This window comes from Anabrus simplex, chromosome 3 (assembly GCF_040414725.1).
Source record: "Anabrus simplex isolate iqAnaSimp1 chromosome 3, ASM4041472v1, whole genome shotgun sequence".
In the NCBI taxonomy this organism is placed as follows: domain Eukaryota; kingdom Metazoa; phylum Arthropoda; class Insecta; order Orthoptera; family Tettigoniidae; genus Anabrus; species Anabrus simplex.
The window spans coordinates 61,480,257-61,493,320 of NC_090267.1; the positions used below are offsets into that span (position 1 = coordinate 61,480,257).

A 13,064-nucleotide genomic window follows, 5' to 3' on the forward strand; every position below is an offset into this window, starting at 1 on the left:
ACACATAATTAACAGGTAAAGCAAATCGAAAAAGTATACATCCAATAAAATACCCGGGCAGTGTCGGGTAATACAGCTGCTTATAAATAAAGCTTTGACGACGTAATTCCTGAACAGTGAAACGAAGCGTACGTTGTATTTAAATACCTGCAATGGTGCTGAGGAATATCCGAGCAACAGCTCTTATCCTCTCCATTGTACTAGATTCGAAGCGACCTGTGTGAAACTGATAATGTTCTGTACATACTAGTGCATCAACGGAAGTAATGACCGCAGATTTCCTCAAATAGACAGTTAAAAAATAGGGTTACATGTTTTGTAACGTCTAGTATGTGACCTTAATTTGGTAGATGGGGTGCCAATGGTCGTACAACATGTCAAATCGAAGTTATAGTCCATCTGTAGGCGTAGCCATGCATTAAATTGTCAGGTGACCCCTCAAAACAAAGTGAATAGCGGTGCGTCCGTGTGTCGTTTTGAGGTACACAGACTACTGCGGACATTTGAGCACGTTGTACGTAAACCAGCATATCCCATGAGACATCTCAACGAGGTTCAAGTCGCAAGTGCCGTCACTTTGATCCAGGAAGGATGGACTTTTCGTCTTGTTGCTGTGGATCTCAATGTTTCTCCGTCAGTTATTAAGCGCTTGTGAAATAGCTACAATGGGACAGGCCAGTTCACAAGGAGGATTGGACAAGATCGTGGACGCATGACAACCCCACAGGATGACCGATATCTACAATCTGTGCGTCGCGGCGTCGTTCAGCAACTGCCAGAGAACTGCAACAAGACCTCTGGAGGGTCACTGGAGTCACAGTGTCTGACCAGACAGTAAGGAACAGTCTAAGAGAAGTGTCCTTACGACCCGGACGTCTTGTTCGAGAGCCCCGTTTAACGCAGCAACATCGCGCAGCTCGCCTTCTGTTTACCTGTACCCACGTCAACTGAAAACTTCGTGAATGGAAACCTGTGTTGTTATGTTCACAGACGAGTCCAGATTTCCCCTGACACAGCGTGATGGACGTCAACGTGTATGGAAACGCCGTAGTGAGCAGTATATGCCAAATTTTGTCCAGGAAGGCGACCGATTCGGACAAGGTTCTGTGATGATATGGGTTGGCATCAGTTTTGATGGTCGTACGGACCATGTCGTCGTCCGTGGTAATCTTACCGCTGCGGAGCACATCGGGCAGATACTGCTACAGCATGTGTTGGTTGCTGCATACGGTGTTGGCCCTGATTTCGTACTCATGCACGACAATGCCAGGGCTCATGTAGCGCGCATCACCAGAGCTGTCTTGCGAGAACTGGACGTTCATGAGATGGAATGGCCAGCAGTGAGCCCAGACCCCAATCCCAACGCGCATGTGTGCGATAGGCCTGACAGAAGTGTTCGTGGGCGTTCTATTCCACCACAGACACTCCGAGACCTCGAACAGACTCTCATTGAAGAATGGGACCTGATACCGCACCGTAACCTCCGTCGACTTATACGGAGCTTGCCACGTAGGTGCCGAGCTGTGATAAATGCTCGAGGAGGATATACACCATACTGAACCTCTCCGACGATGATAAGAATCCACCCTGGAGGACTGTTATCATTTTTTTTCGCCCCTATTTGGACATTTCCGTTTGTATTCTGGAAATGAACGCAAGTCCATCGATGTTATTTTCTATATTTCAACGCTAAAGAATAAAGTCTGGTTGGTAATATACCGGGGTGTGATGTACTGTTTTGTGGAGTATGGCATACGTTCAAAAACATGTTCCCCTAATTTTTCTTTGAACTGTGTATAACACCGGTTATTTACTTAGAGAGAAACCTCCGTGGATCAGACGGCAGAACGTAGGCCTCTCACCGCTGGATACCGTGTTTCAAATCCCGGTCGCTCCATGTGAGATTTGTGCTGGACAAAGCGGAGGCGGGACAGGTTTTTCTCCAGGTACTCCGGTTTTCCCTGTCATCTTTCATTCCAGCAATACTCTTCATTCTTATTTCATAGCATCTATGAGTCATTAATTAATGACTTTGGTAGTGGCGACCCCATCGTACTAATAGCCTATATCTGCTTAATTCATTCCATCCCTGACCCGGTCAATGACTGGAAAACCGGTTGTAGGTTTTTCATTTACTTGGCGACGTCTTGACTCATAGTTTCTGCTGCTGTGACATTGATCTTCTTGTACTGTGAACACTTCAAATTGCAGTGAAGGGAACTGAAGCCATCTCTTTTCAGTTCCACTCAGTTAATTTTCAACTTTTAGATTCTTCACTCTGCAGGAACTAATTTTGAGTAATAAATTTGTAACTAAATTAATTATAATCTAGTGGCACATTTGGTGTTTCATCATCTTCATCATCATCATCATCTGTTTACCCTCCAGGTTCGGTTTTTCCCTCGGACTCAGCGAGGGATCCCACCTCTACCGCCTCAAGAGCAGTGTCCTGGAGCTTCAGACCCTTGGTTGGGGGATACAACTGGGGAGAATGACCAGTACCTCGCCCAGGCGGCCTCACCTGCTATGCTGAACACGGGCCTTGCGGGGGATGGGGAAGATTGGAAGGGATAGACAAGGATGAGGGAAGGAAGCGGCCGTGGCCGTAAGTTAGGTACCATCCCGGCATTTGCCTGGAGGAGAAGTGGGAAACCACGGAAAACCACTTCCAGGATGGCTGAGGTGGGAATCGAACCCACCTCTACGCAGTTGTCCTTCCGAGGCTGAGTGGACCCCGTTCCAGCCCACGTACCACTTTTCAAATTTCGTGACAGAGCCGGGAATCGAACCCGGACCTCCGGGGGTGGCAGCTAATCACGCTAACCACTACACCACAGAGGCGGACACATTTGGTGTTTACCCGATAAAAATCATTAAATCTCAGCCACAGACGCCCCACAGAGCTACGGTTTGCTCTGTTTGCCACCTAGTAGGGCTTGAGTAAAACAAAACGTCGAAGCTGACGAGCAGACAGCCAGATGGCGTCAAGTTGAAACGTCTACACTCGGTAGCTAAGGCCAGACGATTATTATTATTACTCGTAGTACTGTAACAAAGAGAGTTGAAGGTTTTGGAATGTGGTGTTACAGAAGAACGCAGAAAGTGAGAAAGGTAGATCCGTTTGCAGATGAAGAGATACTAAATCGAGTTGGTGAGAGGAAGACGATTTGACCGGAAGAAGAGATTAATTGATAGGATATATCTTGGGACATTCATGTCTTGTTTTTTATTTTTGGGGAATTGAAATAGTTAGTGACCGTAGAGATATACAAAGACACGAATATGACAACAAACAAGCAGACTGGAGTAGGGGTAGCAGTTACTCGTACTTAGAAGTTGTAAGGCTAGCTCAAAATAAGGTACCACGAACGGCTGTACGAAACCAGTGTATGGACCGATGAAAGAAGCAGAATAATAATAATAATAATAATAATAATAATAATAATAATAATAATAATAATAATAATAATAATAATAAACTTAATTAGGTACAGCCTCAGATTTTCCCTGGTGTGGAAATGGGAAACCACGGAAAATCATTTTGGGTCTACCGGCAGTGGGATTCGAGCCCACAATCTTCCGCATTCAACCTCAGAGCTTCGCGAATCGAACCGCGTGACCAACTCGTTCGGTGTAATAATAATAATAATAATAATGTCTGCTTCAGTGGTGTTGTGTTAGTGTAATTAGCTGCCACCCCCGAAGGTTCGAGTTCCATTCCCGGCTCTGCCACGAAATTTGAAGAGCAGTACGAGGGCTGGAACGCGGTCCACTCAGCCTCCGTAGGTCAACTGAGTAGAGGTGAGTTCGATTCCCACCTCAGCCATCCTCGAAGTGGTTTCCCGTTGTCTCTCACTTCTCGTCCAGGCGAATGCCGGGATGGTACCTGTTTAGGAAACAGCCGCTTCCTTCCCTCTTCCTTGCCTATCCTTTCCAATATTCCCATTCCTCCTCAAGGCCCCTGTTTAGCATAGCAGGTAAGGCCGCGTGAGAAAGGTATTCGTCCTTCTCCCCAGTTGTATTCCCCGACCCTAAGTCTCACGCTTCAGGCCACATTGAAAAACCGGCCCTAGATGGTAAACAGAGTAAGAAAGAAAGAAAGAAAGAAAGAAAGAAAGAAAGAAAGAAAGAAAGAAAGAAAGGAAGGAAGAAAGTAAGAAATAATAATAATAATAATAATAATAATAATAATAATAATAATAATAATAATAATAACAACAATAATGAGATGTCAGGTATTGGCGTTGGGTCAAAGGGGTACTGGGTTCGATTCCAGGGCGGATCAGGGCTTGTGCTGTCCCGAACATCACCACAACTAGCACACCATAGGAAGCTCTATTCTCTACCACACTAACACACAATTTCCTACACTGTCGTCGTCTGAAGTTCCGCCATACAGCGTCTGCAACCAGACTAGAAATAGCCACATGATGTTACATTATTTATTGAAAGTCGTCCTGCAACAACTACAGGCTGTCAAAGACAAAGAATACAGTAACACAATTAATATTGTTATTATTATTGCTATTATGAGGGAAGAAAGGATCACTGACGAAATGTGGATTTCTTTCTTTGGAGGAATCTTATAGTGAAAGTTACGGCAAACCAGACTTCGTCGTTCATGGCCTTTCGTTCGGTGCGAGAGAACGATTTGTTGATTGGTGGCGAACGCGTTGTTTAATTCAGGGATGAAGAGGAAAACCTTTGCTCTTAAGAAAATTGTCGCCTACTCTGAAGCGGTTGTTCAACACCGTATCTTCTCTATACAAACAATTTAACAAGCATTATCATTATTAATGATTGATTTGGTAAGCTGTGGCTCTAGCATCTTGCATCTGTTCTATTCTTAATCCGTTTACCCTCCAGGGTTGATTCTTTCCTCGGACTCAGCGATGGATCTCACCTCTACCGCCTCGAGGACAGTGTCTTGGAGTGGCAGTTTTTGGGTCGGGGATACAACTGAGGAGAAGGACCAGTACCTCGCCCAGGTGGCCTCACATGCTATGCTGAACAGCGACTTTGTAGAGGTATGTGAAGATTGGGAGGGATAGACAGGGAAGAGTGAAAGAAGCGGCCGTGGACTTAGGTACCATCCCGGCATTTGCCTGGAAGAGAAGTGAGAAACCACGGAAACAACTTCGAGGATGGCTGAGGAGGGAATCGAATCCCCTTCTACTCAGTTGACCTTCGGAGGCTGAGTGGACTCCGTTCCAGCCCCGTACTGCTCTTCAAATTTCGTGGCAGACCCTGGAATCGAACTCGGGCCTTCGTGGGTGGCAGCTAATTACACTAACCACTACACCACAAAAGCGGACATTATTATTATTATTATTATTATTATTATTATTATTATTATTATTATTATTATTATTATTATTATTATTATTATACCGAACGAGTTAGCCACGCGGTTCAAGTCGCCAAGCTCTGATGTGAATACGGGAGATTGTGGGCTCGAATCCCGTTGCCGGTAGCCCCGAAGATGATTTTCCGTTGTTTCCCGTTTCTACGCAAAGGAAGTTCTGGGGCTGTACCTAACTGAGGTTATAGCTACTACCTTCCCAATCGTAGGCATATCCCATTTTTAGATCACAGAAAAGTTTCGTTGTGTTAGTGCAAAGTTAGACCACTAGCAAAAACAAATTATCATCACAGTTACCTGCCACTAGGGCGATGACACACAATGGTAAGCAGAGTTTCACGAACATGACGATAAATTCACTTCCAGCACTGCACTAACAACTGTCCTCCAGTAACGTCTACTAAGCGCAAACATAATTGATGATCCAATGAAGCTAGATAAGAAGCCATTCAGATGACCGAAGTTGTTTGGTCAAACATGAGGACGATAAAAATTGTACTGTAAGGAAGTCATATTATGACCCACGTCAAGGTTACGACTGCAACCGCCGACGGTGAGGAAACTTTCCTCCTACATAATGTTAACAGTGAGCCTGACGGTTGCTTTTCACAATTTAGTGTGGGGAAAGAGATTATTTGGGAATACATACAACCATGTATACTGCAGTATATACAGATCCTCGCTCTCGCTTACTCTACAACTCCTGCATATTACTCGACCGCAGAAATATCTGACTGAAGACAATAGAACTCGCGGCAAGTGTTCTGTCTTTATCTCCTCATATTATCAGCTAAACTGTTACAATGCAACTAATTATACTTCTAACATCAATATAAAAGTAATTTAAATTGTATGTGATCATTTATTTCCAGTGCGAACTGTTGAATGTGGAGTACCACAGAGATCTTCGCTAGGTCGTCTCCTATCTTTGACCTTTTTTTATGTGATTACCGTAATTTGAGTAATAAGACTTAGGAAGTACAGTGTTACCTGAATGAGGGCGATCTACAGATCTCATCATCGAGATCACGTGCATACCGTTATGAATGACATAAAGGAATACTTGAGTCGCATACGTCTTTGGACTGCTGACTATGTATTTGTTCAGGATCAGAAAACCCTAACACCGAATTATAAAGATTCGTAATATTTATAATAGTTATTTAAATAAAACAAAAAATATAGGAACATTTATCAAGGACACACATGTACATAGCGTCACTGCTGTGGCAAAACCACGAATGTGACAATGTTCTTCCAGCCCATTATTTCCCTTGCGACTGGTCCCGAATCCCAGTCACATGTGGATATCGTCGCTCTTGGGACCAAACCTCCTATGTGAAATATTTTAGAACTTTAGCCGATAAGATTCTATCATCTAAGGCGCAATATTGTGTGAAATCGTTAAGGCATTCTCGCTTTTCTTAATGCATGTGCTGCGGGTCAGTATATCTCCAAAATTATTATCACATAGGAGGTTTTCTCCCGGCAACGACGATATGCAGCCCATCAGAACAATTTTCGTTGTGTTCATTTTCTTACGCGAACTGTACGCAAGGTTCATTTTCCTTTGCACATCGGCACAGAAAAATTAACACAACGAAAATTGTTCTGATGGATTACATATCCTTATTTGACTTGGAGGCGTGATCAGTTTTAAGGAAAATCATTCATTCGTTTTGCTCATTACAGAGCGTCGAGATCTCATAACTGTTATCATTTATGAGTTACAGCCTTGACAAGATGCCTCCATCCAGATCTGAAGAGGTAGTCTAGTGATCTTCTTCTCTCCTTGTCGGCTGAAAGCGTGGTCAAGGAACAGGAGGTAACACTCACTCACACGGGAAGATAGATGTTTCTTGATGCTCAGTCCATTCAGAATGAAAGCATTGGTTCTTCTTTCCTTCCAGGGTACACCCAGCATTCTGCACCAGCATTACATCTCATAGGTTTCTATTCGAAGTTTACCTCTAGCAGTCATGGTCCAGGTCTCGCAGCCATACAAAAAGACTGAGAACACTAGTGATTCCACCAAGCGCATCTTCGTAGCTTTTGATATTGCCCGGCTCTGCCAGATCTTGGTGAGTTCAACCACTGCAGCGCGACCTAGAACAATACGACTTTGGATCACTATCACACAGCTTCATTGATGACTGACCCAACGTATACTAATTCCTTCACTATCTCCAGGTTCTTTAGACATCCTGTAGGTTGGATTTGACCTTGTCGATCAACTACCATTAATTTGAACTTTTTCATGTTTATCTTTGGACCGTAGTGAAGGCTAATATTCTTCACTCTTGTAAACTGGTCAGTGAGTTTCTCTTCACTTCCAGCTATAAAGGAAGTGTCATCTGAAAATCGCAGGTTACTAATTTTTCTGCCGCCAATCGTCATTCCACCATTAGAGCCATCAAGAACTGTCTTGAAGACAGGCTCTGTATAGATGTTGTAGAGTTGAGGTGATTATATACAACCTTGCCTTACTCTATTATTGAAATGTCCGAGAGATCACCATCCAAATAATGGATAGGAAAATAATTGGGAGATGCGAGGTTTTCTAATTAGGCCATCAATATAACTTATACCTTCCTATATTTTTATATTTTTTAAATAAAACAACGAAATGAACAAAGGAAAATTCACTTAAATACAAGAAAACAGACAGGAAAGAAGGAGAAGGAAAATTAAGTTATAAGGAAGGAAGGAAGGAAGGAAGGAAGGAAGGAAGGAAGGAAGGAAGGAAGGGAGGATACGATAGAAGGATATCTAGGTTCCTTTGAAACTCAGTGTGTTGGGGTTCGGTGTCTAGGATGAGGGCTACGGTGGTGTTGGCTGTCGCTGTAGTTCAGTTCTTATGAGTTTCGACTTGACAATTGAGCGCTGCCTTTTGGCGGAGGCTAAGTGAATTTATAAACAGGCAATCATAAGCAGCCGATCGCTCCGATAACGTGTGTTAGACTCTAGAACCGGTTACCAGTGTTGTCGATCTGTTGTTTACTGTAGCCCCGTGTTGTCCGGCTCCATGGCTAAATGCTTAGCGTGCTGGCCTTTGGTCACAGGGGTCGCGGGTTCGATTCCCGGCAGGGTGGGGAATTTTAACCACCATTGGTTAATTTCGCAGGCGCGGGGGCTGGGTGTACGTGTCGTCTTCATCATCATTTCTTCACGACGATCAGGTTGCCTACGGGTGTCAAATCAAAAGACCTGCACCTGGCGAGCCGAACATGTCCTCGGACACTCCCGGCATTAAAAGCCATATGCCAGTTCATTTACTCCGTGTTATCCGATGTGTTTTGTATTGTGCTCAGTTCTTTTTGTGGTCATTCTTGACAAAGCACCAACAATGACGGGTAGAAATATTCTGTTGTTTGAGTGGTTGAATGAGGAGTAGTTGTTGTTGCTTCGGTGTGTCGATTGAGTGGTTGGACTGAAGATCTAAAGATGATGTACGGAACGGAAGTCTGTGTACTGTCTGAGAAAGTACTGTGTGTGTTCTTCTGTGGACTGAGGATCATCGTAGAGTCGGTGACCTGAGCTGTATCATGAGTGTAATTGGAATTGTGTTCATACTCGCTTTGTGACTAGTACTGTCCTGCTGTTTAGCACTGTTTAACAGTTGCTGTTTAATTGTTTACTGTGAATGTATACATTGCTGCAGTCGAACCAAGCATCCTGTGTTGTGTGGCCCGTAGCCGGTGTTAAACCTATACCCGTAATATTAAAAGAAGAATTCTGATAAATATGGCCAGAGAATGAAAACAGTACGGTGTTGCACGTTCCTGCATTCCTTTCTCCTTCCCCTCGTTTTAGCCTCACTTGTTCGCTCGTTCAGACCACTTTGTGCTGTTGTACACAACTCAGAAGTGAATGGTTTGGTAACTCCAAACAACACGAGCCAGCCAGCAGGCTTGTCAGTTATCACCGTGGCAACCGCAGTGGGCCCACCCACGTTTCCTTGGTAACTATACTCCCTTATCCCCTCCAAAGTAGGCAGTAAACGGACTTCCCTGTAACAACTGTCGGAATATTTCTTTCAGCATTACGACCGTAGCTGTCTGCACGGACCTGCTGCGCGGATTGACTGGACTGGTGAGCGCGAATGAAAGTTCCGTCAATAAGGCTTAAGCACCTTTCAGGTAAAGACTGGCCAGCTTGAGTAGTGCTGTGAAGTAGTATAATTGGATGGTTCTGGCGCCACCGCCACCGCGGGCTCCCAGAGGCCACCTCCACCGCCACCACAGCCAGAGGCCTCCTAGAGGCCACCTCCACCGCCACCACAGCCAGAGGCCTCCCAGATGCCTCCTCAACCACCACTGCAGCCGGAGGCCTCCCAGAGGTCTCCTCCACCACCCGCGGGAAATTTGAATTTGTAAACAAAGCCACGTGCTTTTTGACAGCTATCATCGACAACAACGCATCGCTAACCTCAGTACTGCCATCTTGACGGGCCTAAACCTCAGAAGTGCCAACTTAACCTAACTAGCGCGAGATAAACAAAGCCACGTGTTTCTTGACAGCCACGTGCTTTTTGACAGACAACAACGCATCGCTAACCTCAGTACTGCCATCTTGACGGGCCTAAACCTCAGTAGTACCAACTTAACCTAACTAGCGCGAGATAAACAAAGCCACGTGTTTTTTGACAGCCACGTGCTTTTTGACAGCTGTCATCCGCCATCTTTAAACTACAGAGCACTGTGCTGCCCTCTTTATCGCAGTAGCTGCAAATTCGTCACCTTTCATCCGCAGTGCTGCCATCTTAACGGGCCTAAACCTCAGTGCTACCAACTTAACCTCACTAGCGCGAGATTAGAATCGGTAAACAAAACCACGTGCTTTTTTGACAGCTGTCATCCGCCATCTTTAATCTATAGAGCACAGTGGAGCTCTCTTTAGCTACTTACCTTTGAAATGTGGTGGCGGATAATTGGAAAAATGCTTTTTGACAGCAGCCATCTTTAATCTAGAGAGCACCGTGCTGCCCTCTTTAGCTAGATACCTTTGAAATGTGGTCGCAGATATTTCCACGTGACAGCAGCCATCTTTAATCAAGAGAGCACCGTGCTGCCCTCTATGTGGTGGCGGCAAATTCTACATGCTCTTGTTTGGAAACAAACTCACGCGCTTTTTCGACAGCCGTCATCCGCCATCTTTAATCAACAGAGCACAGTGCTGCCCTCTTTAGCTAGATACCTTTGAAATGTGGTGGCAGACAATTCCACGTGCTCTTGTTTGGAAACAAAGCCATGTGCTTTTTTGACAGCTGACATCCGCCATCTTTAATCTATAGAGCACAGTGCTGCCCTCTTTAGCTACTTACCTTTGAAATGTGGTACGTCACAGCTGTCATCCGCAGTGCTGCCATCTTAACGGGCCTAAACCTTAGTGCTACCAACTTAACCTTACTAGAGCGAGCTTTGAATCGGTAAACAAATCCACGTGCTTTTTTGACAGCTGTCATCCACCATCTTTAATCCATAGAGCACAGTGGTGCCCTCTTTAGCTACTTACCTTTGAAATGTGGTGGCGGATAATTTGAAAAATGCTTTTTGATAGCAGCCATCTTTAATCCAGAGAGCATCGTGCTGCCCTCTTTAGCTAGATACCTGTGGTGGCAGGCAATTCCACGTGACAGCAGCCATCTTTGAGCACCATGTTGCCCTCTTTGTGGCGGTGGCAAATTCCACGTGCTTTAGAAACTCACGTGCTTTTTTTCTGACAGTTGTCATCCGCCATCTTGCATCACAAACCTCAGTGCTGCGCTCTTTAGCTAGTTACCTTTGAAATGTGGTGGCGGCAATTTGAAAAATTCTATGTGCTCTTGTTTAGTAAATAAAGCCACGTGATTTTTTTGACAGCTGTCATCCACCATCTTTAATCAATAGAGCACCGTGCTGCGCTCTATGTAGTAGCGGGCAATTTGAAAAGTTCTGTTAGCTGTCATCCGCCATCTTTAATCAATAGAGCACCGTGCTGCCATCTTTAGCTAGATACCTTTGAAATGTGGTGGCGGCAAATTGAAAAATTCCACGTGCTCTTGTTTAGTAAACAAACTCACGCTTTTTTTGTCAGCTGTCATCCGCCATCTTTAATCTATAGAGCTCAGTGCTACACTCTTTAGGTACATACCTTTGAAATATGGTGGCGGATAATTTAAAAAGAAAAATTCTACATCAGCCATCTCTCGACGCTAATTGCACAAGATGGTGGCTATACATGACTCGTTAAAGGTGCTTATGCAAGATGGCCGCTATACATAGGTTCTTATGAGATGCCCTTGGGATGCTTGCGCAAGATGGCGGTTATACAAGGCTCCTTATGAGACGCCATAGAGATGCTTGCGCAAGATGGCGGTTGCTCTTATGAGGCGGCTTAAGGGTCCTTGCACAAGATGGCTAGAGATGCCATAAGGATGCTTGCGCAAGATGGCGGACGCAAGATGGCGGCTATACACGACTCCTTATGAGACGCCTTAAGGGTGCTTGCGCAAGATGGCTGCTGCTCTTATGAAGAAAGCTAGCTTAGAGGCTAACGTGTCGTGCTAGTTCGATTCATTAAATTTGGGGCTTAAATGCATAATGTTAAATATCTCGAAAACGGTGAATCGTAGAGCAAAACGGACAAAATTTTTCTATACCCATACCTCGGTTCGCAGTATGGGGAACATGATATCATAAGAAAAACATAGTCTAATGATGAGATCAACGGTTCGGTTCTAACTTAGGCCCTTTGGCATTAGCTCTGTTTCAGCTTGTAATGAAGCAAGTCTTCGTAACATGATCAGGTCCAGCCATGGTAGAGAGTATAACGTACCGCGCAGGTTCGATTCATTACATTTGGGGCTTAAATGCAAAATGTTAAATATCTCGAAAACGGACAAAATTTTTCCACCTGATACCTAGGTTTGCAGTATCAGGAACATGATAGCATAAGAAAAACATAGTCTAATGATGAGATCGACGGTTCGATTCCTACTTAGGCCCTTTGGCATTGGCAGCTATCTATTTCTACAAGATGGCGGCTATACATAGCTTCTTATGAGACAGCTTAAGAGCGCTTGCACAAGATGGCTGCTGCTCTTATGAGACGCCCTAGGGGTGCTTGCGGGAGGTAGCAGCGACAAGACGATGACTATACACAGCTGCTTATGATACTGTGCCATATCATATATGCCCCAAAACATCAATTATATAATATGTTAAAATATTTTGCAGTTCATATTCGAAGGGAGTCATGATGCGACCTAGAAGTTGCGTAATGCAGTATTCCGTCATCGGGTGACATCAGTAATAGCTTCTTATCTAAGCATAGCAACAGTGAAAATGTCGAGTACTCCGTATGAGTCACTCGGGGATGCACGAGAGTGTTTGAGAGCGGCCGATTATAAAAGAACCAATTACAGCCCTGGAAGCGATATGGCAGAATGAAGGGATTTACAAAACAAATTAAGTCAGTCTTACCAACTTCTAAATTTACAGTGCTGTACTACTCTTTATTTTATCAGGCAATTTGTTATAAAGCTAGACTCCACGGTTTAAATATAAAATAGAAGCCAGTTAAACATTAAAAGAACTACCTGTAGACAGTTGCAATACTTAATTTGAATTAATAAAGTAATCAACATATTTTTATTGAATCAGCGCTTTGCAGAGTAGTGGGTGAGCAGCAACGTCATCGCGTCAGTGGAATCCCCTAAGAC

At 44.3% G+C, this 13,064-nt stretch overlaps 1 protein-coding gene across 2 annotated transcripts in view; it reads right to left on the reverse strand.

The window, feature by feature from the left end:
• Positions 1-5,788, reverse strand: part of LOC136867004 (kappaPI-actitoxin-Avd3c) — an 84,536-nt gene extending 78,748 nt beyond the window's left edge. For both annotated transcript variants that reach the window (XM_068226579.1, XM_068226578.1), the window contains exon 1: positions 5,660-5,788. In XM_068226579.1, coding sequence (XP_068082680.1) covers positions 5,660-5,708 — 49 coding nt within the window. In that variant the 5' untranslated portion in view covers positions 5,709-5,788. The remainder of the gene's footprint in view (positions 1-5,659) is intronic.
• Between the last annotated feature and the right edge of the window lie 7,276 nt (positions 5,789-13,064).